Below are 14559 nucleotides of genomic sequence, written 5' to 3' on the forward strand. Positions count from 1 at the left end.
TATGGGTCCAGAGTTTCTTTCTGAGGTAATGGAAACACTCTACATAATGGTGATGGCTGCACAATCTTGTGAATGTACTAAAAACTCATGAATTGTACACTTTAAAAGAGTGAATTTTATGGTATAGTAAAGCTGTTATTTTAAAAAATGAAATAAAAAATTACTGGTTAAGATCCACAAACTAATTTCATGGACTAAAAGGTTAGATGATCTCTGGTAGCTTCTGGTCCTTACAAAAGTTAAATTTTAGTCAAACTTACAATGTGCAACATGTTTATATATGTGTTTTCACTTGATCCTCAAGAAAATACAGAAACTGAGGCTCAGGAAACTTAAGTAACTTGTCAAAGGTCAATAGCAAGTGAAGGTAAAAAGTATTTAAACTCTACATTTGACTCCAGGCATCCCTGTACCAACATGTAATGATATCATGCATTTCTGAACATAAAATGATACAAGTCTTTGCAAAGGGAAAAAGTTAAAACCTATTAATACTTCATAGGTGGAATGAAGTTTTGATACATTGTGTCAAAGACTAAATGGTATAGCAGTTAATTATTTTTCAGTAGCATTATGCATATTTAATAACCAAACATTACATGACTATACACATATTCTAATGAATTTTTTAATCTTTATTTTAGGCTAGTTCTAATTTTAGCAATCTGAACAAATCAAAAAATCATCAAATGTCCCAACATTTTAAACATAATACCAATGGGTCTAATCATTTCATTTCCAGAAAAAAAAAATTTCTCAAAGAATGGCTAATAAAGTTTGGAAATATCTATAGCAGTTGAGCAATAATTTAATAGCAAGAATAATTAACTTCTCAGAAATGTATGAACTCAAGGTTTATTTGCACTAGAATTTTGTTTGCTGCCTTTAAATAAACTTTATTTTAAAAGCCAATCTTAAAAAAAGTTTATCACAAGCCAGCAAAATTCCAGCATTTCCCACGGTCAATCAAAGTCAAATAACATCAGAAACAAATGTGGAAGAAATATTTTATTTTATAACATCAAACACAAGAATACTCTTGACTTAAAAGTCTGAATATTCAGAGACACCTGGCAAAAAATATGTAGATACTAATAAAGACTGAAACATGGTATTATTAATATTACGAAAATATTTTATTCATCCTAGTTTTCTTCCCCTTGGTGTGTCTTTTTTATTTTTTCTTAACACTAGTAGCATCTGGTGTAAATCAGAAAGTCCCTAATCACAAATTTCAAGAATCTCCTTATTAGCCACAAAACAGATAGCTCACCATGGTTGTGTGATGGGTGGGTGTGTATGCCTTTCCTAAGGTCTCTTCAAAAGTGTGGTAATCATACAGTGACATCCATGATAGATAGCAATGTTTCCTAGTTTATTCCCTTTAAATATTCTGTCTACTATATTTACTTGTCCACAATCCTGGCCCCAAATTACTTATCTTTGACCATAAAAATCAATCAAACAGTGAATTCTATAATCTAAAGACATCTGAAGATGATCCTACTCTACCTCATCCTACCTGCATTCTGCTCTTTTCTCAGAATTTTTCTCACAGGGTAGCTTGCTTTACTTATGAAAGAGAACAAGACAATGATATTGTATTTGTAGCAAAGCAAGTTTGAATAACTCGTGCCAATTTTACGGAAAGCCTCCCTAATATATCAAAATTCTTATAATTTATACTACTAATATTATTCATTTGAAATTTCCACATCACTATTTTCTAATTTTCAATAAGATTCTAACTGCTTTTAAATAAGAAAATTCAGTTTATCCTTTCTGAATATTTTCTATTAATTCCATCCCTGCATTTTTATTATTATACAGTGCCGAATTTATAAATATGTTCATTAAAAACCACCACCCAGATAATTAAAGTATCTAACCTTTCCAATCACATTTTCAATTCTTTAAGGAGAATTTCCTCTACTCACAGATAAATGATGATGTATCATTTGGAAACTGAAGGCTCCCTCTCAAAGAAATAAATCAGTTGCCCCATCCTTCCCTCATTTAACACAAGGTTGCTGTTTCTGGCTGTGAAAAAGGCTGAGAAGTTGTCTCCTGGCATGTGTATATTAATCAAAACACTGGCAGGGAGACTCATACAACTTTAAGGGAGTACTGTTGTAGTCTGATGTGTTAGCAAATTATAAACAGGAAAAAAAATGTCTGATACAAAGCTAATATACTTCATTTTAAAATGAAAACTTAAAACTGAGTATATCCAAAAACTGAAGATTTGACTGACAATAACAACCTTATAACTTACTATAACTTTTCTTGTTTCCTACACTTAACACATTTGTGTTGAGTGTATTAAAATTAAATCTATCACTTATTTCTCAAAATATGAAATATTCTCCTAACCAAGAAATGACTTACAGATACCTGGTACTACATTTCAAATTACTTTAAAATAAAATATAATAAACAGCCTTACGTTCAAAGATTGCACAAAGATAACTTTTAAAACCACACTGGATTGCAAGTTGGAAGAAAATATATCTGTACTTTAATCTATAGTTGTAGAAAAATTAACCAAGCAGCATACAAAAAGAAATAGGAAAAAGCAAAAAATTTAAGAGAAATGGTCTTCAGTTTTCTGTGGTTAGGTAAAAAAATAAATAAAAATTCCCTAAGTGAATCTGGCTTAAGCTGTATTTGTTTCCTCATGGAGATTACACGAATATTGTCTATTAGATGGACTTTTATGCCTCATACAATTAAAGCAAATGGACAAATACATTAATCTTAAAGAAATTTAAACAGAAACCCAGAAGACTCAATCCAGGCTTGGGTTGGATATGTTACAATGTAAGCTTTCTCCAAGTCACAGAGAATATTTACAGAATATTTTAATATAAAATAATGGAGTGGTAGGAGATGAAGGCCAATAAGAGGCAATTGGGAATGAAACAATTTTACTCTAACAAAACTCTTAGGGAAAAAGAGCATAAAATTCCTTCACATAAATGTATTGTAAAAAATATGTAATCTTTCTGTTTTTACTATAATGCCTTTCATCTGAAGGCATTTAGCAGACTTCACTATGACTGAACACACCTATGATTTCTTAAGTCACAGAGAAGTGTGCACACTGCTTTCTATCAAGAAATGTGGATCCTTAGTAAATGTATAGCAAAGAAAAGAAGCAGATGTGATAAAGTAGAAACTGTTCTAGACTAGATATAGTATGTATGGTGTATATACCATATATAGTATATATGGTACCTTTATATATACAGATTTAATATATATGGTATACTATATACAAAGAGAGAGTACATATGGTACCTTTGAGTAAATCAGAAAAAGGTGTTCCACTCTTGGTAGCCAAAGCTCTGGTCTAGTGAGTGAAGAGCAGGCTGGATATCAGTCTCCACTCAAACCCCCTGTTCTTTGCAGTACATCAACTGCATATCCAGATTAGGCAAATTCAAACTTGGTCCTACCACTCAGCATGGAGTCTTACACAAGTGATTTAACTGAGGTTCAATTTCTTTTTCTGTAATGGATATTACAGAGCCCTGTTAACAGGACTACTCTGGGTACTAAACAGAAAGCTGTTTGCTACAGCATCTAGTACAGGATTCAACAGACACTTAAATAAATGGCAAAACAACGACGAAAACCCTCTCCTTCCATAGAAAAGTGAAGTGTCTCTCTTTTCACATCTATAAATAATAAACCACTAAGAAATAAAATACTTCCTTTTAGTTAGCCTGGTTTTAAGGGAACACAAGTTAATGTATACCACTGACACTAGTTCAGGAATCTCTCCTGTGTGTGTGTAGGAAGAGAGGGCAGTTAAGTTCAATTATGAAATATTTTAAGTTTGGAAACACACATTCGACATCAATTTCTCTCATAGATTCATAATGCCTATTAGATTATAAAGGCTACAAGAAGTACTGTAATAAGAAGCTGTTTAACTTATTTAACCAAGTGTTCTCAAAATTTATTTGATCACAGAATTCTTTTTTATTTATATCTATTAATATCTCATGTCACTAGTTTTTTTGTTTTCTTCACAAAATGAAATTTGGGAATAGTTAGTATAGGATTATGACATAGGAATAGCACCAGTTCTCATTAACAGCCATTAATTAAAGAAAATCAAATCAATGTTAAGCTACATATATTAATTTTATCACTATTTTACTAACCTTAAGGAAATCAGAAATTCAAAATCTGAAAACTATTTTTTCAGTAATTTTGATATAAAAGTTTGAGTTTGAAATAAAATGTGAATTTCAAGGCTTTAAAAGTTAGGTCTCATACATAAATTTTTAATTCAAAGATTAGATATAAAAATTATGTTGTAGTGACTGAACACTTAGGATATGTGCTTTAGCTCTACATGGCTAACAGTAAACAATGGTCATATGGCCTTTCCGAGAAAGGAATTGATCTTGGTCTGAATTCAAATTGCTATTACTTACATTCTCTTATATCCCTCCTCCTTCCTATACACATTTATGTCACGGCAAGAGAAACAAAAGCAAAACATTTTCTATTATTCTACTGTTTTTACTTACCTAATATTTTCACAGCATAATGAGGACTTTCTAAAATAATTCCTTCCTCTGTATCAAATATAGGGTTATCTATTCCAGTTTTTGGAGGAATTTGGGCTAGTTTCTTAAGTCTCATGGAAGAATTAAGGTCAAGTTCTTGTTTTTTCCCTTCTTCCTCTCGCCTACGCCTCATGTCCTCCTGTTGTTGCCGAATACGTTCCAACTGTGCACTTCGACGTACTGGCATCATCCTGGTGCCCAAATCTCCAGGGCAGTCAACAGCCATCTCTCGGTGCTTCTGATGTTCCTCTGGTGATGCAAGATCAACATTTTTTACTTCGTTGTCTGATTCCTCAGTAACATGCCCATTCATATGGGATGTTGTCATGGTTATCTATAAAAACCCGTACCACTTTTTATAATTCAATTTTTCCTATAAAGCCAATCTCTTGATTCTGTAGTATAAAATCCATGTTACTTCAAAAAAAAAAAAAACTTCTCACATCACATAATAATGCTATGAAAATGTATCCATGAAGGAAATCTAAGGGGAAAGATGGGGAAAAAAAGTATAAGAATTACAATATAAAAGTAGATTTTTTTACATAGTCCACTTCCAATCTCTATCTCTACACAATATAGAAAATATCTCATAAGTATATAATATTATCTTGCTATATAGATTAAATATTTTCCTTTCATTTTATAGATCTGAGGAAAACAAGGTGTTTCAAGAAAAAAAAGTACCCTCTCAAGTATACTGTTTAATTTTACAGCTAAGAAAAATGACGTATTAGAAAGTTTAGCACAGCAAGAAAATAAGAAGGTTCTGGGTACTAGTTTAGTAGAGAATGAGATATTTAAGGTGTAAAAGTATTTTAATCATCTTTACAGTTGTCTCAACACAATCCTTTATGCTCAATTAATATACATGAGATTGAAATCCCTTCCTAGTTAACTCCTAAAGAACCTGGCATACAGCAAGCCATGTTGTTGACTCGATATAAAGGCAGCACTATGGGAGACAATTCACTTTTCGGAGTTTATGAGATGAAGAAGATACCCAATGAAAAAGAAATTTTAATTAGCAGCTAAGGCATCTACAGGATAAAACTACCTTAAGTGAGAAAAAGACTATGTCAGTTATCAGTCTTTATAACTGGTGGCATTAAAAAAAGAATTAGGGTTAATTCTTTCAGAGGATTCATTTAGAGAAAATGGTAGTATCTGTTACCACTCAAAAATGTTTTAAAGTCACACTATACAGCAAACAAGAACATATTGGACTTGGAGACCAGAAGACTGAATTTTAATTCTGGCTCTGCTACTTCCTCTAGCTTTATGATTTAAGACTAGTTTCTCTCTCTGAACCTTAGATTCCTTTGGAAAATTTATTCATAGAATTGTTCTGAGTTTTTTTTTTTTTTTTAAGATTTTTTTGATGTGGACCATTTTTAAAGTCTTTTATTGAATTTGTTACAATATTGCTTGTTTTATGTTTTGTTTTTTTGGCCGCAAGCATGTGGGATCTTTGCTCCCCAACCAGGGATTGAACCCGCACCCCCTGCATTGGAAGGCGAAGTCTTAACGACCAGACCACCAGGGAAGTCCCCTGTTCTGAGTTTTAAATGATATAAAGTTTTAGAACTAAAAACTATTTATACTTATATTAATTCTTAGTATTAATTTGATTCTCCTATTTTAAAAATCCTTCAACATATTTTAGACAAGAAAAATATTTTACTGGATGACAATGGCTTTTCATCAAGCCATTTCTTGGGCATAAATAGGCAGATTATTTATATATGTGCAAACCCACACATTAAATCTAATTAGTCTTCTTTTGCTCAAGACTTTAAAAATATTTACAATAATAAACCTACTACCTCCTTGAGTTGAGTAGCACTCCAGTTAATAGGTTGGTTAGAGAACATGCCAACTAAGCAAAAGCTGAGTTTTCAGATGATATTCCTAATGCCAGCCAGTCTTCTCTCAAGCAAACATCTTGTCACAGACTGCTTAACACAAACCCACCCTAGTGGAAAACCACTAGACCAATAATCTAGTGGAAAACCACTAGACCAATAATCAGGAAAATAGATGCAAGCTACATGAGCCACTAGAATTACATTTTCACAAGAACTCTGGTAGATTTTTCTGTCTTCCGTCCAAATTATAGCTCTATTTTTTTATAATTATGCGATCTACATAGAAATACCTTATTTATCATTAAATTGCCTTCTTTTTCATTAAAACGAGAGCTATTAGAATTATGTTAGATAGGGACTTCCCTGGCGGCCCAGTGGTTAAGAATCCGCCTGCCAACACAGGGGACACAGGTTCGAGCCCTGGTCTGGGAAGATCCCACATGCCTGCGGAGCAACTAAGCCAGTGTGCCACAACTACTGAGTCTGCGCTCTAGAGCCCACGAGCCACAACTACTGAGCCTGAGTGCTGCACCTACTGAAGCTCGCGAGCCTAGAGCCCATGCTCCGCAACAAGAGAAGCCACTCAGTGAGAAGCCCGTGCACTGCAACGAAGAGTAGCCCCTGCTCGCTGCAACCAGAGAAAGCCTGTGTGCAGCAACGAAGACCCAATGCAGCCAAAAATAAAACAAATAAATAAATTTATATATTAAAAAAATTATGTTAGATAATTCTTGTTTTATAATATTGATTAAATGCAAATTTATCTTATTTAATATTTTCATTACAAGTAAGCAGAAATTTATGTAGGAGTTACTGTAGTGTTATGTTTAATTTTAAAAATTTAGGAGTATATTTACTTCCAGAAAATTAAAACTCTCAACTTTCTCTACTTACAACATTTATGGGATATTAAAAATCAAACTTAATCATGAGTATTTTTTATTTATATATATGCTGGTCTACAAAAATTATGATTTGAAATTAAAACTTAGCTTAAAAATTATAAGATTGTGTCCATATTCACTGTACTAAATCATGGAGGTGGAAATTACAATCATGCAAGAGAAACTAGGCCAGGTGATCTCAGTCAGAGTTCTCATGCTTGGACTATAATCATGCTTGTTGTCTATCTGGATCTAGTCTTTTACCCTCAAAAATTTCTGCAACCTGATATTAATTCACTTAAATCTCCATTTTGGTCACATCTCCCTTAGCGTGTTCATAGTCCACTGGCCGAGACAGCAAAGAAAATGAATGATTATTCTTCTCAGTTGATTTCTCCTCATTAGATTCTAAATTTGTTAAAAACGGGTCATTCATGTCTTATTTTTATACCTTCCCTGTACTTAACACAATACATGTCATATAGGAAATGCCCATTAAGTATTTGTTCAACTGAACTTAGAAATGTTATAAATTCAGATGATGGGCTCTAAAATTTAGTCTGTGATAGTCAAAGCAAACCCTCAAAACATAAGGACACATTTCTTCCAGCAGCATTTCAAAAAACAACTAAAAATTAGCCAGATAGAACAGTCTGTTCCAGGCAGAGGGAAACACAAGACCAAAAGGAAGGAAGAACGTGAGAATATGGCACTTGCATAAAGTAGAATGGAATGCAAAATGGCTGGATGGGACAATGGGAGCATGTCATACATGAATAATGATAAAACTAGAAAGGCAAGCAGGGGGCCAGTTGGAGAAGAGTAACAGATGAAAACGTTGACCTTTATCCTGAAAGTAGTAAGAATCATCATAGGATTTAAAGCAGGGACTAACATGATCACACTCACTTTTAGAGAAATATCACTCTGGTAGAAGACTAGAGGATAGACTGAAGGGTGGCAATGAGACCAGTTTGAGGGCAACTGTAAGAAATGGGGTCCTGGGCTTCCCTGGTGGCGCAGTGGTTGAGAATCCGCCTGCCAATGCAGGGGACACAGGTTCGAGCCCTGGTCCGGGAAGATCCCACAGGCCGCGGAGCAACTAAGCACATGCACCACACAACTGAGCCTGCGCTCTAGAGCCCACGAGCCACAACTACTGAGCCCACGTGCCACAACTACTGAAGCCCATGTGCCTAGAGCCCGTGCTCCACAGCAGGAGAAGCCACCACAGTGAGAAGCCTGTGCACCATAAGGAAGAGTAGGCCCCGCTCGCCGCAACTAGAGAAAACCAGCACACAGCAACAAATATCCAATGCAGCCAAAAGAAAGAAAGAAAGGGAAAGAAAGAAAGAAATGGGGTCCTGAACTAATTTAAGATAGTGAGAATGAAGAAAAGTTATATTAAAGAAGCATGTAAGTTACAGAATTCCTAAAACTTGGTGTCTATATTTCATATAGCAGGGCAAAAAGGAGAGAAGGAAGTAGTAACACTAGAAGAAGTAGTAGTAGTAGTAGTAGTAGTAGTAGTAGTAACAACAACTACAACATTTACTGAGCACATAATTCTATGCCAGACACTACTGCAAGCACTTCACATAGTATTCACTCATTTAATCCTCACTAAAACTCTAAAAGTAGGTCCAGATATGCCTGTTTTATAAATGAGGAATGGGGATTGAAGTAGGCCTTGAAGACAGGATGAAGGAAAAAGAAAGAGGCCATATGAACTAAAGACAAAAAATTAAAGGTATGGGAAAAGTACAAACAAAGCTAGTTGAACTATAGCAGTCAGTTTGTATAAGAGAATACTGGCTAGAAAATTTGACTGGGTCCAACTTATGAAAGGTCTTAAATATAAGTCCTTAATCTCAAGGCAGTAAGAAAGCCATCAAAGATTTAGAAAAAAGGGGTGATCTGAACATAAATTTAGTTGAGCACTTACCCCTGGCTAGGTACTGGGGCTACAGAGACAGGATCCCTGCCCATTAGTTTATCTACCAAAATGTCTCACAGAGATCTAGAAATTAATGTGTCCATAATTAAACTCATATTTCCCTTTAATCCCCTCTATTCTCCTTGATCCTTTTCCTTCATTCTCAATTCTAATCAATGCCACTATATCTACCCAGTTACCCAAGACCGCACAATGTTTAAGAGTACAGGCTCCAGAACCAGGCTGCCTAGGATCTAATCCTTGCCTATTTTCCATTTAAGTCTCAGCTCAAATACATACTCCTCTGGATTTCCATAATTTCCCAAACTGGCTATGTGCCTCCTCTGAAATCCCACAATCCCTATCACATCTCTGATCAAACTCGACTACAGCTATTTGTATCTCTGTCTGTCTGCCCCAGACTAGAAACGCTTGGAAGTCAGGAACCATGCCGACCCATCTCTGGATCCGTGACACTGCCTAGTATAAGACCAAGCAAACTGGAGGCTTCAGAATATGAACCCAGGCAGTGTGACTTCACGGCCACTATCTTTGGGTCACAAGGTGGACAGCAATGTCATTAACTAAGATGGAGAATTCGATAGAAGGGGAGATAAATTAAAGGGCATTACGAGTTTAGTTTTAGACACAATTTCAAGGTGATTATACGTCATACAGGTAAATGATCTAATCAGCAAGGATCTGTCTTATTGATCTCTATAGCCCTGATAACTAGTTAAGGGATAAACGCAATTAACCATATAAGCAAATTACTCCTGTGTTCAGAACATCTGATGGCTTTCATATTGCCTAGAGAACAGAGTCTAAACTCACAAGGTAAATCCAAACTTTCTAACTGTATCTTTTACTACTTTCCTGTACAAGCCTTCTAAGTTAGCTTCCTCATTTGTGCCTGCCTATCCCATATCTTTCTCTTCCTGCCCAAATGTCTTACGAACTAAGAAATAAGAACTGCTTCTCCCTTCATCTTCTGCTTTCAAGATCTACCACAAATCACTATTCCTTCAAGAAATATTTCCAGATCACCCCAGTTAAATAATGATCTCATCATACCAACACTCCTAAAGACTTCATAATGCTCACAAGTTAATTCATGAGGTCCATGACAGATTCTTCCAGAATCAAAGAAACATTATGCTGTGTCCCACAGTTTTAGCATTAATGATCATTATAATTTTTAAACAGGCAAACCATGAATATTCTAGCTCATTTATGTAGTCATCACATAACAATAAACAATGAAAGAGAACCAGTCCAAAGGAATTATTCTGTCACTCTGGGGGGTGGGGGGGAGGAAAAAAACCCTACAGTCCTTTGTTTGACAATTTGGAGGCTGGTAAATAACTGAACTAGAGAATTACCTCCTTATATGTAAATGAAAGACTGACTTATGCAGACAATGTAGTTACAAGCTGCTGGTCCTAAGAGTATTCTCATCTCAATACTCTAATTATAAATAAATTGTTTTAAAAATGCCTCAGGGCTTCCCTGGCAGCGCAGTGGTTGAGAGTCTGCCTGCCGATGCAGGGGACACGGGTTCGTGCCCTGGCCTGGGAAGATCCCACATGCTGCAGAGCGGCTGGGCCCGTGTGCCATGGCCGCTGAGCCTGCGCGTCCGGAGCCTGTGCTCCGCAACGGGAGAGGCCACAACGGTGAGAGGCCCGCGTACCGCAAAATAAATAAATAAATAAAAATGCCTCAAAGGCCCACATTTCAAATCCTAATCAAAGTCCCAGCTTATTATACCCACACCCCCATGGAAAAAAAAAAAGAAAGAAAAATTTTAAAAACAAAGCAAAACTCTTTACACTCCACAAAAGAAGAAAATGAATTTTCAGGCTCGTAGGCCAAAGCTATTTCAATGTTAACTTTGAACTAGTGGAGAGAAAGGGCTCTGCTTATGTGAATTGAATACAGAAGAAGGGGGTAAAAAGAAGCTAAATAAGCTTCAATAAGTACAAATGATTGAGACTGGGGGGCCTGAAATAGGGATATAGGGATATAGGCCCACTGAAAACTCCACACCAAGAAACAAAACCATTTGTGTGAGAGCTGGGAAACATGAACTGTTAGCAGGAAGACCAGATTCTATATAATCAGTATCCTAACTTTTAGGCAAAGGGATATGTAAAACATATACTTCATATGAAAACACAGTCGGTCTACACTAGCATTTAGAACTCTAGATTTTTTTTTTCAATTCATCCTTCCTCCCCTTCTCCCAGGAGTAATGCCCTTTGACCAGCAGCTGGGAAGTCTCATTTTAAGTGATCAGCATTCCTCTGACATTCTAAGAAGTTGCACTATTTGTTTCCATAGAAACAGCTTTGTCAGCTAACACAAAATTCAGGCCAAGAATAGTGAAAAGAACTTACATTATGCAAATTGGAAAGTCCTTGTGTACTATCCTTAGTTCTTCTCTGATTTTTCACAGAACTCAGACTAACTTTCTTACTCTGTAAAACAGAAAAGAGACAATTAATCAAGTGTAAAAGTCTGTAGTGTCTTTTAGAGGGAGGGAATAGCAGAGAAAAGTTAATTCAATATGATATCCAATTCTGTTTTCAGATGACTAGGGTTTCTCAGTATAAAGCAATAAAAATGTACACACACCCATCTCTAATGAACATCAATTAAAATCAATATAAATTACCTGAAGTCAATGATAAGAAAGAGGTAAACATAACTGGTTTAAAAGCTTTTAAAAAAAGCACAAGACCCTTTTGTAGATGATTTTTAATGACTTTTTTTTTAATCTCTAGGTTAGGCTCAAACAAAAATGCAGTTTTTGGTTTTTTTCTTTAACTATAACTTCTGGATCCATTTTAAACCTTATAAATAGTTTCATAAAGTCAAGAAAATGAGAAGTTTAGGATCCAAAAAGATTCAAAAAGGATCTGACAGACAAGAACCACAGTTAATTCAGAGGGGGGAATGTTGATGCTACATTGAAGACCAAGATAGAAGAGGATCCTGTCCTAATGGGAGATTACATTCTGATAGGGTAAAAGATAATAAAAAGCAAATACACAATAAGATGAATTCAGAGAAAGAATTATAAAGAAAGTAAAACAGGGTTATACAATAGACAGTGATGTTTGGAAGGGGCAACATTAGATAAGATGGTCAGGGAAGGCCTATTTTAGGAGATGATAATTAAGCTGAGACTTGAATGATTAAAAAAAAAAAAAAAAAAAAGTCAGTTGTGGGAAGATCCAGAAATAAAGGGTTCCAGATTGAGGGAACAGAAAATACATTTTTACTTTCTGGATGTCACCAGAATCTCAATTTCAATATATCCCAAACTGACCTGAACTTCTTCCCACTATTGTTAATTATAGCACTATCTAGATCTAAATCTTCCTCAAGCTTTATTATCCAATCAGTTGCAAAGATCTGTTGATACCACAAGGTTTTTAGGATCCACTGAAAAAGTGGCAGAATAGCCACCCCAGAATATGCCACTAAAAGATACTGTTAAGAAAATGAAAAGGCAAGCTATAAAAAGAGAAATATTTGCAAAATACTTATATTCACTATAAATACTCTTATAACTCAGAAAATCAAATAATACAATTGTTAAAAAGAGGCAAGAAATTTGACCACCAAAGATGTACAAATGGCAAAAAATAAACATTTGGAAAGATATTCAACACCATTAATCATTATGGAAAATGCTAATTAAAACCACAATGAGATACCGGCATAAGGATAGACAGAAATCTGTGGAATAGAATTAAGAGACCAGAAATAAACTCTAACATTTACAGGCAATTGATTATCAACAAGGGTGCCAAGACAATCAAATGGGAAAAAAACAGTCTCTTAAATGGTGCCAGGACAACTAGATATCCAGATATCCACATGCAAAAAAATTAGGTTGCACTCTTACCTCACACCATATACAAAAATTAACTCAAAATGAATCAAAAACACACATGTAAGAATTCTATAAAACTCTTAGAAGAAAACACAGGCATAAATAAATCTTCATGACCTTTGATTATGCAATGGTTTCTTAAGACAGGACATCAAAAGCACAAGCAACAAAAGGAAAATAGATAAATTAGACATGATCAAAACTTAAAACCTTGTGCTTCAAAGGACACCATCAAGAAAGTGAAGAGGCAATGCACACAATGGGAGAAAATGTTTGCAAATCATTTATCTGATGGGGGACTTACGTGTAGAATATGTAACAAACGCTTACAACTATAATAAAAAGACAAATAGTCTGATTTTAAAGTGGGAAGAGGACCTGAATAGACAGTTCTCCAAAGAAAATATACAAATGGCTTTATAAAATAGGTGCATAAAAAGATATTTAACATTATTAGCCATCAGAGAAAAGCAAATCAAAACCATGAGACACCACAACACCCACTAGGATGGCTAGAATCAAAAAGACAAGTGCTGATAAGGAGATGGAGAAACTGAAACTCTCATACACTTCTGTTGGAAATGTCAAATGGTGCAGCCACACTGTAAAATAGTCTGGCAATTCCTCAAAAGGCTAAACACAGAGTAATTCCACTCCTAGGTATACGACCAAGAGAAATGAAATATATGTCCAAACAAAAACCTTGTACAAAAATGTTTACAGCAGCGTTATTAATATAAAAAGTGGGGGGAAAAATCCAAATGTCCATCAACTGATAAATAAAATGTTGTATATCCAAAATGAAATATTATTGGGCAATTAAAAGAAAGTACCGCTACATGCTACAACATTGATGAACTTTAAAAACAGAATTGAAAGAAGCCAGTCACAAAGGACCACATACTGTATAATTCCAGTTATGAAATATCCAGAATAGGCAAATCTAGAGAGACAGAAAGTAAATTAGTGATTGCCTTCGGCTGGTGGGGTGGGGTGGGGGGATTATGGCTAAGGGGGGTACACGTTTCTTTTGAGGGGTGATGAAAAGACTAAAATTGATTGTGGTAATGGTCGCACAGTTCTGAATATACTAAAAGTTACTGAACTGTACACTTGAAATGGATGAATTGTACATGGTATGTGAATTATAACTCAATAAAGCTGTTTAAAAAAACACAATGAAATACCATTACAAACACAGTAAAATGGCTAAAATTTAAAAGACTGACAATACTAAGCTTTGGAGAGGATGTGGAGAAACTGAAACCCTAATACAGGTGAGAACATGAAACGGTAGTCAGTTTGACAGTTTCTTAAAAAGTTAAACATACACTTATGATATAACCCACTGATTCCATATGAGAAATACATATTTTTAGTTGTAAAA

The 14559-nt window shown here is 34.9% G+C and overlaps 1 protein-coding gene across 4 annotated transcripts in view; it reads right to left on the bottom strand.

Moving 5' to 3' along the window:
- The window catches only part of PALS1 (protein associated with LIN7 1, MAGUK p55 family member), a 103113-nt gene that overhangs the window by 61647 nt on the left and 26907 nt on the right, over positions 1-14559 (bottom strand). For 3 of the 4 annotated variants that reach the window (XM_060004366.1, XM_060004367.1, XM_060004369.1), the window contains exons 2-3: positions 11668-11748; positions 4545-5067 (exon numbers count right to left, since the gene is read on the bottom strand). In XM_060004366.1, the coding sequence (XP_059860349.1) occupies positions 4545-4911 (367 nt within the window). In that variant the 5' untranslated portion in view covers positions 4912-5067; positions 11668-11748. The remainder of the gene's footprint in view (positions 1-4544; positions 5068-11667; positions 11749-14559) is intronic. The other variant, XM_060004368.1, reaches the window with a different exon arrangement.

The sequence above is a fragment of the Delphinus delphis genome, chromosome 2 (assembly GCF_949987515.2).
Source record: "Delphinus delphis chromosome 2, mDelDel1.2, whole genome shotgun sequence".
Classification (NCBI taxonomy): domain Eukaryota; kingdom Metazoa; phylum Chordata; class Mammalia; order Artiodactyla; family Delphinidae; genus Delphinus; species Delphinus delphis.